Below are 14,022 nucleotides of genomic sequence, written 5' to 3'. Positions count from 1 at the left end.
CATTTGCTGTTAATGGAATTTTAAATCGATTTGTTCTAACAGTTCTGAGCATGGTTTGTGAGCAAGATCTTCTAAATCTACTTCTGTTTCATGCTTACGTCATCAAATTAAGCTCCTAAATATGAATATCATTTTTCTATCCATTATACTCCACTATTCCAAACACGTCTAGTTCAACCCCAAAAATTCGATTAATGAAATTAAATGACTAAATATAGCCAAAATAACGAGAAATATACCAGATTTTAACACAGAGTACAATACACTGTATATGTATATCAGAAAAAATTGGGAGTGCTGAATCAATATTTTTTTGCACAATTTTGCCGTGTGCTAGAGGTTTGCCGTGTGCAATATAGCAGGCACACGGCAAACAGGGGCTCTTTGCCGTGTGCTAAAGGTTTGCCGTGTGCATCCTTTTTCTGCACACGGCAAACACACATGTTTGTCGTGTGTTGTTCCTTTGCCGTGTGTTTTTTGGGCGTACACACGGCAAATAAAATTATTACCGTGAGTTCAACTTTTGCCGTGTGCTGTTTCTTCTGGCACACGGCAAAGGTCCGGTTTGCCGTGTGCCCGTGTTTCAGCACACGGCAAAGGTTATGGCACACGGCAATTTGCGAGTTTCCGGTAGTGATACAGCTTGACTATCTCGGCAAAGCGTTTTATTAAACTTTATAACTCTCCTTTTTTTATTGTTATAGTGACATGACAGTTACTGTACGTGTCCTCAGCTAATGGATTTTCCTTATTTATACAGGCTTGAGAAAATGATTCGGCTTAGGGATGGCCACACTCAAGGCATGGTATTCACTGGGACCAAGGACTTAACTAGGTAAGAATTTTTTTCGTATTAGCATTTACGTTAAGAGAACATATCTAAACTCTAATAGAACATATCTAGCTAGCTAGCTTCCATGCAAAAATACATTGTGCATGTGCAAGTCACTAAATGGTTTATAATGTTGCCATCTCTTATGTCAAACTCACTAATCACTAGACTGTTCCAATATTTGAACAAAATCCAAATTTACTAGTTCAAAAGAATCAATCCATTATTCTCATTTATGTTCAGGGGATCTGTAGAATTATTAGGTTGTCTGTCTTATGTGAATCACAGGAAATGCTCAACTCACTATTATTGCCCTGTTGGTCTATGTACCTTGTTAATGATAATTAGTTTTCCAGTTGCCCATTTATAACCACCAAATATCTGATTACCTAGGATCGTGGCCAAATGTTGGGCCGGCATATTAATAATCGAAGTTAACTTGCCGATGGTTTCAACGACGGAACTGCAGAATGCTAGTGGGAACTAAGGTGTTCGTGGTTTACTCAGGGCAACACTCATGTGAGCTAGCCAAGACACACATGGTCTATTTTCTTTGTGGATTTCAAATATCTCATATGTTCGTTCCAAAATTGGTATATATATCAATCCTGAACAAGAATATCTGTTAAGTAACTGTTGGGTGCCACGCTGCTATCGAGCGTGTTCCTGTCTACAGAGCAGCATAAATTGTTAACCAAAAGATTGTATGTGACCTTTCGTCTGCCCCCGCGTCGCCCAGGGGCGAATCGGGCGGCGCCGCCGCCCTTCCCTCTCGTTCCCCCGGCCCTCCCTCCCCTTGCCGTGCCGCCACTGGAGCTCGCCACCGGAAGCCCATGTGGCCGCGATGAAGGTGGCGGCGGGCTCATCTTCCCAACCCTCTCTCCCCAACTCTCTAGATCTAGATCGATTTCATGGGCGGCGGCGGCTGGTGGCTGGTAGCTGGTAGCGGGGGCCTGGCAGCGTGCGGCCCGGCCCCCAGTGGCAGGAGTCCGGCGGCCGGCGGCCTTGCTCGGCCTCCCATGGTGGGGGCTCGACGGCCAGCGGCCTGTGGCGTGGCGCTTGGCGAATGTGCCGTGGCTCCCCGTGGCTGGTGGCGGGGGCCTAGCGGCATGCGATGCGGCTCGCAGTGGCAGGGTCCAGTGGCCGGCGGCCTGGCGTGGCATCCTGTGGCGGGGGCTCAGCGGCTGATAGCCCGTGGCCGGTGCCCGGCGGCCGGCGGCCTGGCGCGGCCCGTGCCTATGTCGGCGGCGGTCCATGCCTGTGACGGCGGTGGTGGCGGACCGTGGCTCCGACGGCAAGTGGCGGATACGGCGATAGCGAGTGCAGAACCGATCTCTACTGTGCTGAGCTCCAGGTGGAGGGCGTCTTTCGCCTCCGGTGGCCGCTGCCGTGGAGGGCTTGCCTCCGATTGCTGCCCTCCCGTCTGGGAGTTGCTGGGTGCCTATGGGCATGTTGATGGTGCTGTCTAGGATCGCCGGTCATCGTGTATTGCTTCTTGATGTGTAGGTTCTCGGGCGAAAGTCGTGCTTGGCTGCCGGTGATGACGGTGCTATGTGTATCGTTTTCCTTTTTGAAGGCATTATCGTGAGTACCTCGACCTAGAGGGACAGATCCACGTGAAAACCAGAGAATCAACACAATGGTTCGGGCAGTGATAGCATCTTGATGTTGCTCTCCTCTTGAGGCGTCGTCTTGGAGTCCTTGTTGGTGGCACCTTGGTCAGCTTGGAGCAATGGCGGTGCCTAATATATTGTGTAGTAGAGATCGACTCAGTGCGGTTTATACATCATGGGGTGGCCAGACAGCGCAAGACCATCGACGTTCCTTACATCAAGAGTTTCTAAGAAGATAGTAGATGTGAGACTTTTATTACTGCATGAGGACCAAAGCAAGGTTGAAGGAAGGACATGGAAGAAGTTCGAAACTTAGTCTTTTATGCTTTCTTTCTTATTTCTTACTTTTTTTTCGAGACCGTGCCTAATCATGTATTTCATTAGGAGAAAGAGAGTTACAACGACGCAGCTTTAAGAGAATCCTCAAAGTGCAGTTACAAGCTAACCACACAGATGGTGGTACACGACCGCACACATCAAGAACAAGCGAGAAACCGCCAACGTACCACCCACCAAGCAATTGGAGCCAATTAGAATCCTGCTCTAACAAAGAGATATACACCAAAGCTGCTCGCTAAAGCAAGTCTTTTGTGTTTCTCGGTTGGAGGTTTGGAGTCTAAGTACTCGTGTAAGTTTCTGGCTCTGTGGCTAGATGTGTTCTTTTGTGGTCGTAGACATTTACTTATGAATGTTCAAGATCGGGGTTTTTTCTTAATCTAAAAAAAGATTATATGTCTATACATACAGTTTATTCACCCATTGTCCAAACCCCGGGTGCGAAAGATACAGGAGCAGCCCTACAGGTTGCCAATATTTCGATGTACAGCTCGCTTCCAGCAAAATTACAAAACTCATATCGACCACATGTTGGAGTATGTTAAGTATACCAACAATCAAAGGAAGATGAGTAACTCTGCCGATCCAGTTTATTCTATACACTACCAGAATCCGCTACTTCGCCGTGTGCCTAAGGCACACAGTGACGGCCCTATAACACACGGCGAAACGTTCGCCGTCGGCCGCACACGGCGAAGTCGGCACGGCAGCCAGCGCGACGGCGAACAGCCCTTTGCCGTGTGCCATCCATCGGGCACACGGCAAATATCTTTGCCGTGTGTAGTTGCTGCCACACGGCAAAAAAAAGCAACCAACGGCGTGGGGATGGAGATTCAAGCTTTGACGAGTGCAGCCCTGGGCACTCGGCAAAGATGGAATAAAAAACAAAAAAAGGCCCACGCACCGGCGCTGCTGAGGCGGACCGTCCTCTGCCCAAAAGCGGACCGTCCGCCATTCAAGCAATTCGGATGTCCGAACATCTTGACAGGCGGACTGTCCGCTGATGGACAAAAAGACCATCCGCCGTTCAACAAGTCTGGATGTTGAACATCTTGACAGGCGGACAGTCCGTAGATGGACAGCAGACGGTCCGCCGGATTGTTTCATGTCAAACGGCTGCCGGCGCCATGCTCGCCTCGCTCGTGTTGCTGCCGCCGCCGGGCTCGCCGCGCACGGCCACCGTGCGCGTCACGCCGCCGCCGCTTGCCGCCGCGGCAGCCGTGCTCGCCGCGGCCGCTCGCCACCGTGCCACTGCGGCCACCGCAGCTCCGAGCCGCCACCACTGCACGACACCGCGCCACCGGGGAAGGAAGAGAAGGCGAGGGACAGCAGGGGAGGGAGACGAGGAAGAGAAGGGCAAGGGCGGCAGGAGAGGGAGACGAGGAAGAGAAGGGAGGGCGGTGGGGGAAGAAAAGGGATCCGCCGCGGCACGCGCTTGGCGCAGGGGAACGCGGACCGATGACGTGGACGCCGCACCAGATCGATGACGTGGGATAAGCCTTTGCCAAGTGCTAGCAAGATCCAGCACTCGGCAAAGGAGCTGTTTGCCGAGTGCCCGTGATCTGGCACTCGGCAGAGCTCCAATTGTTTTTTTTTCTATGATTCTTTTCCAAAACATGTTTTGCTTAAATTTTTCAAATGTACTTTGAATATACCTTGCCTAATTCACTCAACATTTCCTATTTGATGCTTCTACAGAAAAAACTCGTTATTTCATGTGGTTATAGCTCAAATTCAATTTAGATCAACTAATTATTCTTATCCAATACGTGTTTTACTAAATTTTATCAAATGAACTTTGGAAATACCTTGCAAAATTCACTCAATAGTTCATATTTGACGATTCAATGAAAAAAATTCCTTTATTTCATGCGGTATTAGTTCAAATTCAAATTACATCATTTTAAATACAATAGTTGCAAAAAAAATTTAAAAATACCAAAAAAATTCCAAAATTAACAAAAATTTGACATGAAACAATCTATGATGTATATTGCCTATACAAAAAGTTTTGAAGTCAAATCTCAATTTGATCATCACTTTGACTCCAAATCCTAACGAATCCTTCACAACTCTCTGGAACTTCTTCGGAGATTCTTCGATTTGTAAGCAACGGACGTGCCAACTTTTGTGAAACCTCCTCAATTTTTTACCATAGTCTTCATGTATGATATCATGATATCATAACAAATCTCATGATTTTCTGACTTCATTTGCTTTTTATAGAATTTAAAAACAATCCAGTCGCACGTTCGTGGTCATGTTTCATGAACATGATGTTCGAATTTTCCTTTGAATTCTTCGACAATGCCTCAAATTGGACTCAGTAACATGAATATAATTTTTCCATTTATTATACTACATTATTCGAACCACTTGCAGTTCAAATTTAAATTATCCCCAGAATATCTTTTTAAGGAAATAAATTAATTAAATATATCAAACTTAACAAGAAATATACCAAATTTTAATATGTAGTAGTTCGTATAGCAAAAGAATAGAGTGAAAAGTTTGGAGGGCAGAAGAGGTATTTTTTATTACATTTGCCGAGTGCTTCTTACAACACTCGGCAACCCAACACTTTGCCGAGTGCCGCACGGATAACACTCGGCAAAAGGTTCGGATGTCCGAACTTTTGAAAGGCGGACGGTCCGCATATGGATAGCGGACGGTCCGCCTGATAAGGTTTAATTGCAAAAAAAAATTAAAATTATCAAACCAAGGTTCGGACGTCCGAACATTTGACAAAAGGACGGTCTGCCGACGGAAGCGGACGGTCCACCGGCTAATGTTTAATTGCAAAAAAAAATTAAAATTGTCAAATCGAGGTTCGGACGTCCGAACCTTTGACAAGCGGACGGTCCGCTGACGGAAGCGGACTGTCCGCTGGCTAACGTTCATTTGCAAAAATATTTAAAATTGTCAAGCAAAGGTTCGGAAGTCCGAACGTTTGACAGGCGGTCCGTCCCCTTATAGTAGCGGACGGTCCGCCGGCTAATATTTAATTGAAAAAAAATACGCATGTTCGCCGAGTGCCTCGAAGCCAAGCACTCGGCATATACAATTCTTTGCCGAGTGCTGCTAACGTGCACTCGGCAAACAATATGAATCGGAAGAGGAGTATGAGCACCGCACAGGAAGGACGCTGGGGAGGCGCCAGGCTATACGCGACCATTGGCATTGCCCGCAAACATTAACGGCCATCACGGTCGTGCCACGTGAACGGCACATGTTATTGTTTGCCGAGTGCACGTCTTGTGACACTCGGCAAAAGTTTGCTTTGCCGAGTGCCCAAGAAACAGCACTCGGCGAAGTGAGGCTTTGCCGAATGCCGTTTGTTTGCCGAGTGTTTTGTTTGCCGCACTCGGCACACAGTCAGCTGGTTTCCGGTCAGAGGCGAAACTCTCCATACGGCAGGGTGGGGCAGCTGCCCCAGCTACCCGGCGGCAGCAAAATCCTTCTCCCTCTCTTCCCCATGGCAATCTGGGCGGCCATAGCAGTGGAGCGGCGGCCCCTGGGTGTGTTAGTTCGTCAGCACAGCGTCGAGAGGTTGAAGAAAGGTGAACAGGTATTTGGGCCGGCTTTTGGACTGGGCTAAGTGAGGATGCAGATGGCCCAGTAGACACCATAGCAGTATCTGCTGCTTTTCTTTTTCTTGAAAAATGAACAGCAGCTGCTGTCTGGGCAAATTACTAGAGTTTAGAGATTTTTTTAGATATACTAAAATAGTTAAAATGCTATGCTGTGGAACAAGATTTACAGCCGGTTGCAATTTAATCCGTGGTTGATGCATTCGCATCAGTTAAACTTCTGCATAACAAGCACATGCAAGTGGGGTAAAGAATAGTTGGTGGTCTTTTTCTCATAATAGGATTTGACTCAAATATTCATGTTATTTCAATGCTTTTCTATAAAATCGGTTGTACAGATGTAATTTTTTTATAAACTAGTAATGTTTGTTGCGCAACTGTGCCCCACCTAAAATTTTGATCGAGCTCCGCCACTGTTTCCTGTAGTGATATATATATATATACACTCTTGAGGGGGACTGCTGCTCCACGCGCGTGCGCTGGAAGCGCCTTGCAAAGCTTGCAGGAAGGGGCATGCTGTAAATGCTCAAGGCTTGATCAACGACCAACAAAACAACAAGTTGTTACTACGGGTGTGTTTAGTTTATTTTGCAAAAAGATGTAAAGATGTAAAGATGGCATTTGAAGTATTAAATGAAGTCTATTTGCAAAAATTTTTGCATAGATGGGTTGTAAATCGCGAGACGAATCTAATGATGCTAATTAATCCATGTTTAATCAATAATTAGCGGATGGTTACTGTAGCATCACTGTTGCAAATCATGGATTAAGTAGGCTCGTTAGATTCGTCTCGCGATTTACAGTCCATCCATGCAAAAAGTTTTGTAAATAGACTTCATTTACTACTTCAAATTAGCAAGATTCTATTTCACTTTAATGCGTTTACAGCTTTTTTACGTTTACGTGTAAAAAACTAAACAGGGCCTACCTCTCATTGTAACCTGAAGCTTGCTGCCTGCTGCAAAAGACTGTTCGGTAACACGTACCATGCATAAACCATGACTGTATCCATTCCAGTCAAGCTGATCAAAATAAACATGGTCATGTGTCGGTGCCTCACAAAATGTTCTTTCTACCTCATCCAAGTACTCCCTCCATCCTAAATTATAATTCGTTTGGTATTTTTGACCTCAAATTTAACTACTGATCTTAATTAAAAATTTGTGTAAAATATTACTTCTTTTGCTATGATTTGCTTTATTAATAGAAGTTCTTTAAGAATGATTTAAATTTGATGATATTTATGTAAATTTTTTGAATAAAATGAGTGGTCAAACTTGATATCACAATAGTGAAACGAGCTGTAATTTAGAACGGGGTATCAGTGTAACAAGAAACTCATCTTCTCCGGTGAAGATTTTGGTCCTCTTCGGCTCCCCGTCGGTGATTGCCATGGTGTCGTCTCTGGCGATGAGCGAATGAGGTTTGTTTTCTTCTTCTCTTTTGTGAGAGGGAGGAAGCTTTTGTTACCCCCTGGGGGTTTTGCTTACCGGGCTGTCGGCTTCGTCGGCGGCGCCAGTCCTCTGTTCTTCCTCCTTGCGTTGGGGAAGATTTTGTTGTGCTCCCCCTGGAGCTTCTTCTTCCGGGTTGGCGATTCCTTCGCTGGCTGCGGATCTTCTTCTTTGCTGCTGCTGCCTTGTGGTGGTGATAGCGCCAGATCCTCCTCTGGTTGCTGTGAATCGGTGGTGCCAGAGGATCCTTCTCCTTCTCTGTTGTGGAGGTCGCTGATGGTCGTTCAGAGGATTAAATCCACCTTGGATGGAGCTCCGGGGTGGTGGGTTTTGCAGCTTTGCCAAGGTTTGGGATCTCATGACGGAGGAGTTGGGAGTTCTTCGCGTCGTCAGCTTTCGGATCACTGCGGAGGCGTTGACGGACACGAGGATGATGAACAGGACTGCCAAGTCTTATCTGTTTTTTCTCTTTTAGTTGGGGTCTTGTTTGTAAAAGGGGATGTACTGTGCTCCAAATTAATATATCTTTTTTTTCGCAAAAAAAAAAGAAACTGGACATTAAAAGGAAAATGAAGGATTAATATATCTTCCCTTTTCGAAAAAAAAACTGGACATTAAAAGGAAAATGAAGGCTGCGAATACAGACACACTCGATTTTTGTAAGAGCATCACCGACAGTTTGGCAAATCGAGTTGTCATTTTTAATTTTTGGCAAAAATGTTAAAAATACTCTTCCAAAATTTGGTAAAAGACTTGGCAATTTTTGGCAATTTAGAAAAAAACCAGCCTCCAGCGCGTAAATATACGCGCACGGTGCGCGGTTGGCATCGTTGTTTCTAGTCAGGTGGGATGGTTAAAAAGGAAATAAATAACAGAGAAGGGTTCCTGATTTAAGTTTTTAAAAGGTGGAAGAGCATAAATATAATTTTATTTCTCTCTCGGGGTTCCTGATGTAAGTTAGATCTGGATTTGGCAAGTGAATTATGCTAAACTGTTGGAGATAAGTTTTTTTTTACTTGGCATATTTTTTAGAAGTTGGCAAAACACAAAATATGCCAAATAAAATATGTCAAATTCTTGAAGATTTCTAAACACGTCAACATGCCCCGGCACCGTCCTATCTAATTACGGATAGATGTTCTGCAGTGGGCCAGTGCCGAGATGTTTCTCGTGCAAACAGCTGTTCCGCAGCATCTGGTACTGTTCACTCGTATCTGAGTTCTGAGACGATAATTGCACTTGGCTTCCCCGTGCACACTCGAGCAAAAGCAAGACTAGGGCCCCGTTTGGGAGGGCTTTACCGGTGGCTTCACGAGCAGCTTCAGGTGAAACCCTCCCAAACGTTTGTTTCAGGACCGGCTTCACGTGTGAAGCCGGTTCTGAAACCGTCGGCGGCTTACACAGGCAAGGTGAAACCATGAAATCGTGGTTTCACGCGGCTTATATATCAATCTAACAAGTGAAGCTGTTTTACCAAATATTTTCTAAAACGGTTCCAACTCCACCAAAAAAGCCGCTCCATCTGAGGAGCCAGAGCTGGAACTGTTTTTAAAAGAGCTGAAGCCCTGCCAAACGGGGTCTAGCTCAGGCTACCTCGTTGCTCGTCGGCAGCTAGGCTCCTGTGGACGCATCGGGCGGCGCCCCGCCATGGCATGTCACTGTTTGGCCGGCCGGCCGCCTGCCGTTCCATCTCCCCATGCATTCGAAACTCCGAGAGAAACGGCGGCCGAGCCGCGTGCGCTCCTCCGTCTTCTCAACACGACCCCCTCTCTCTAGGAGCACTACTAGCAGTACCTGTAACGAATATGGCCCCAATTAAAATTATTTCGAGTGATTGTGGTAATCAAATGACAACACAATCAATAAAACTAATGTGTCTGTCAAGTATATTTCATCAGGTCCAAAAATGAAGTAACAAGCTCTAGCAAAGCAAAACATGAAAAAAGAACTCAAAAGAATGTTGAATTGGACAAGTTCTGCAAAAACAATGTGAACGAATAATCCGACACCCTTGTAGTCGGACTATCCGACTAATACAGCCGGACTATTCGACGCGTGGAATCAAGAGGCGTCGGATCAATTCTGACAGGCTCAAGACTCAAGCCGAAGAAATTCCATGTGCAACTGGATGATCCGACGCTAGCAAAAGGAGGTGTCGGACTAAGGCTCGGAGCATCCTTCAGAGTGTCTGTTTGCCAGAGCCTGAAATATCCTTCAGGGTCGAATGATCTGAGGTGTGGATTCTAAGCGTCGGACTAATGCTCGGACGATTCTTCAGAGAGAGTGTTTTCTCAGGATGGAAAATATCCTTCACGACCGGATAGTCCGACGCTATCTATTTGGACCGTCGGACTAATGGTCGGCGCAATGATCATAGACGTTGCATTTGAATTCAAAATCAGTCTACTGCACCGGATGATCCCACGCTGCATAGCAGGAAAGTCGGACTAAGGCGTCGGACAAATGATATCAGCAAAAGTTACAAATGGTAAAGACTACTGTGGAGATAGCAGTGGGGTCGGATGATCCGACGCCCCTGGTTAGGTACCGTCGGATTATCCGACGCCCTACGCAGGAAAAAGTTCAACAGCTCTAAAACGGCTAGTTCGCTTGGAGGGCTATATATATGGGTTCCCCTGGTCATTTGAAGATGGCTGAGTTCAGAGAAGACCCACATATATCCAAGAACATCTCCAAGCCATCCTAGAGCTCAAGTGTTCAAATCCTTAGTTCTTAGCACACAATTGAGAGAGGTAGTGCTAGGTTGGCTCCTTAGTGAGTGAAAAGCAAGGTTGTGTAAATTGTGAGCTGGTTCTTGAGTGAACCAAAGTGTATCTCGGTGAGCCGGTCATTCTTGGAGTCTTGGTTACACGTCAGTACGTCAACTACCCTCCAGCTTGGTGTGGAGCGGCGTTGACAAGCTTTGTGCGGGGGACGTGGAGACCCCCTTCTTTGGTGGAGAAGCTCCTTAGTGGAACCCAGGATCAAGGTGACCGTGGACTCGGTGTCCTCGTAAAAGACTTGATTGCCGAGAAACAATACTCTTTGTGAGTGCTTCAACAACGTGGATGTAGGTGTGCCTTTGTGGCTAACCGAACCACATGATAAATCCTCGTGTCACAAGAGTTTGTGTTCTCTTATTTCTCTTTAAGCTTCCGCATTTACTTTTTGCAATCCTTGTATGTCTTTACTTTCATAGAATAGTATTTTGATAGGATTGGCTCTAGGTTGCATAACTCTTTTAGGATCAGGATTTCACACTAGATAAATCTTAGTGCACATCTAGATAACTTGATATAGTTTACATTTTGTGCAAATTAGTTGGAGCTTGAGATTAAAATTTTTAGTTTGTCTAATTTACCCCCTCTCATTTTTAAACTACGATCACCCGATTCCTTTAGTACCAAATGCAAGTACGCGACGCAGCAAAAGAGTGGGCAGTTAGAACCAAAAACACACAGCCAGAGTAGTAGTGCGCGATCAGATCGGTGACGACGACCAACAAGCGCGCGGTTCTCTCCCGGCGGGGCTCGAGCGAGCTGTTCAGCCTGCGGGTTGCCGCCGCACGCCATGGGGGTGCCTTCCTTCTACAGGTGGCTCGTGGGCAAGTACCCCAGCATCGTTTTCCCCGCGAAGGAGGACGAGTGGACGACGGCGCCGGGGGATGCCGGCGGCGGACCCAATGGCGTCTACCATAACATGTACCTCGACATGAACGGCATCATCCACCCCTGCTTCCACACGCATCTCCATATCCAATCCGTGCGTGTCAGCGTGCTGATCGGTCGATCGAGTTCATCCTCGTCTGAATCTCTTGATCGATAAATAATGCGATGGATACAGGTGTACCCACCGACGACGTTCGACGAGGTGTTCCAGGCCATGTTCGAGTACTTGGATCGCCTCTTCCGCATCGTCAGGCCTACCAAGCTGCTCTACTTGGCAGTAGGTACGTGTACACTACTCCGATCCCAACCGAAGTGCTACCCCGAGATCTAACATAATAATCAAAGCTAGGGCGACGAAGCCTATCATCTGAATTCCATTTCTTTCACCACTTGGAAATGTCAAGCTAAGCTATCTGAAAACCTACTACCAATCTGAATGTAAAAGAAGAACTCCCAACCGTATTCTTCCTTTTCTTTTCTTTTTTTGTATTGGAGTTTGATCGACACGACCATCTTTCTCTTGCATCCGTGTGCTTATTTTTCCCCAATTTTCCTCCACATCGACCTTTTTACAATCTTGATCAGTAACATTTTGGATGCATGCGTGTCTTTTTTGAACTGCAGATGGCGTTGCTTCCCGCGCCAAAATGCACCAGCAGAGGTCCAGGCGCTTCAAGGCTGCCAAGGACGCCAAAGATGCGGTAAACCCTTCACCGTCCTCTTCATGCATTTTCTCGGAAAGAATGAAGTAGAAGAAACCGTGTGCATGTTCGACTGTTGATGCTCGGATTTGCAGGAAGTGGAGGAAAAACTTCTGAGAGAGAAATTCAGAGCTGAAGGGAAGGAGGTGCAACCGCGACAGACAAATGAGCTTTCAGATCCTAATGTCATTACGCCAGGGACCGAGTTCATGGAGAAACTCTCCATGGCGCTCGAGTACTACATCCGTGCCCGGCTGAATTATGACCAAGCGTGGAAAGGCATCAAGGTTTGGTAGATAGGTCACTCTGTTTTAGTGAGTTCCACTCTAGCAGTAGTGCAGTAAATTAATGTCTGGTGTCAACTTATACCTAATCCTGGCAACCTCAACATCTCTGTTTCGTAGTGTAAAATACGCCCGCTGTTTTCAAATCATGGTCGCGATTCAACTTTACTATTCAACCTTATGACACATTGGTTTTGGATTATTTATTCTGTAAAAATGGAATTGATATTGCTCTATATCTGTCTTACAAGTGTTTCATGAAAATACTGCACATCTACAACCATTTCCTGTTAAAGGATAATTTTGCTTCCTACAAGTCGAAATTATAGGACAGTTCACGAAAGGTTATCCTCTGAATGACAATAGAGTATGGATTTGTGCAAATATCAATGAAAATATGACATTTTAAATAAATACAGGTAAATATCATAGAAGTACTGTAACGACCCGGCCCGAGATAACGGCTAAGATCTACTCTACACTTTGAGTAAAACACATCTGCTAAATAACTCTCTTGCGCTTTCGTCCTCGCTTCGCGCAAAAAGTTTGAACCGGAGTTACTAGCTTCCCAGGGACCGGCTATTTAGGCTGGTTCAACTCCCTTTCCGTTTCCAGTCTGGGACTGAAGGAGGTACTGTGCTGCGGCGCTACAGTAGCTCGCACTATAGGAACCCGCGTGGCCCGGTCGGCCCGTGGGCCGTGACAAGTACTCTCGTGACAAATCTAGATACATTTATCTTACGAGGTTGATTAAGTTTGACTGGCAGTAAAGTCAACATCTAGTTTTTAACACTGATGATTTTTTTTTCCGTCAAACACTGATGATTTTTGTGAGGGGCTATTTAACCATGAATTTTACTGAAGTAACTGAATTTGACCAGCTTGATCATTCCCTTATAAGCTCTGCATACACCTTTTTTGAAGGTAATACTATCTGATGCAAATGTACCTGGAGGAGGTGAGCACAAGATAATGTCTTTCATCCGGGCACAACGCACCAGGGAGAACTATGATCCAAATACACATCACTGCTTGTATGGATTGGTAGGATGAACTAAATTTTTGAATTTTTCTGCAGTGCTGAATTTCTAAATATTCTCTGTTATTACGTATGTTTCACATTTACTCTGAATATTGCAGGATGCAGACCTGATAATGCTCGCTTTGGCATCTCACGAGCTTCACTTTTCAATTTTGCGTGAGGTCTGTTATTCTATTTGCGATGTTATCAAATGCAGTTGCAGAATTTCGTAATTACTGGATTCAAAATACTCCTTTTGTTAATTTGAGCAGGATGTGTTACAACAAAATCAACCAGAAAACTGTATCACTCTAGCTAAAGAATTGTTCAAAACTGAAGAGCTAAAAAAATGTAGAGGCTGGTTCCCCCGCACAACAGAAATGACTTCTAGGAGCTTTCCCGTGCACCCTCGAGCAGGCACGCAAGCTACCCCTGCTAGCCTCCTCGTTGGCCGTGCGAAGCGTCGGCGGCTAGCCGTGCCCGCCTGCACACGCGGCGGACGCATCGGGCCCGACCTCGCCTTCAG

General features: G+C 45.9%; 1 protein-coding gene and 1 long non-coding RNA gene across 2 annotated transcripts; both read left to right on the top strand.

Annotated features, from left to right (window-relative positions):
• The first annotated feature begins 740 nt into the window (after window positions 1-740).
• Window positions 741-2,865, top strand: LOC120684418. Its single transcript, XR_005679287.1, has 2 exons — window positions 741-835; window positions 1,226-2,865. It is a non-coding gene; the product is annotated as an uncharacterized LOC120684418 (long non-coding RNA).
• A 6,497-nt stretch (window positions 2,866-9,362) lies between these two features.
• Window positions 9,363-13,864, top strand: LOC120684339 (5'-3' exoribonuclease 3-like). The gene is made up of 6 exons (XM_039966206.1): window positions 9,363-11,584; window positions 11,666-11,771; window positions 12,115-12,191; window positions 12,287-12,478; window positions 13,400-13,519; window positions 13,616-13,864. Exons 1-6 carry the CDS (start codon window positions 11,393-11,395, stop codon window positions 13,727-13,729), a joined length of 801 nt encoding a protein of 266 aa, XP_039822140.1. The 5' UTR covers window positions 9,363-11,392; the 3' UTR covers window positions 13,730-13,864.
• The last annotated feature ends 158 nt before the right edge of the window (window positions 13,865-14,022 follow it).

Source organism: Panicum virgatum, chromosome 8N, assembly GCF_016808335.1.
Source record: "Panicum virgatum strain AP13 chromosome 8N, P.virgatum_v5, whole genome shotgun sequence".
NCBI lineage: Eukaryota > Viridiplantae > Streptophyta > Magnoliopsida > Poales > Poaceae > Panicum > Panicum virgatum.
This window is presented reverse-complemented; position numbering and strand designations above follow the sequence as displayed.

Excerpts from the sequence above, each read along its gene's own strand:
- LOC120684339 (XM_039966206.1), top strand. The coding sequence starts at position 11,393 with ATGGGGGTGCCTTCCTTCTACAGGTGGCTCGTGGGCAAGTACCCCAGC. Across the intron at positions 11,585-11,665 it reads CGCATCTCCATATCCAATCC|GTGTACCCACCGACGACGTT; the intron begins GTGCGTGTCAGC and ends CGATGGATACAG. Across the intron at positions 12,192-12,286 it reads CCAAGGACGCCAAAGATGCG|GAAGTGGAGGAAAAACTTCT; the intron begins GTAAACCCTTCA and ends TCGGATTTGCAG.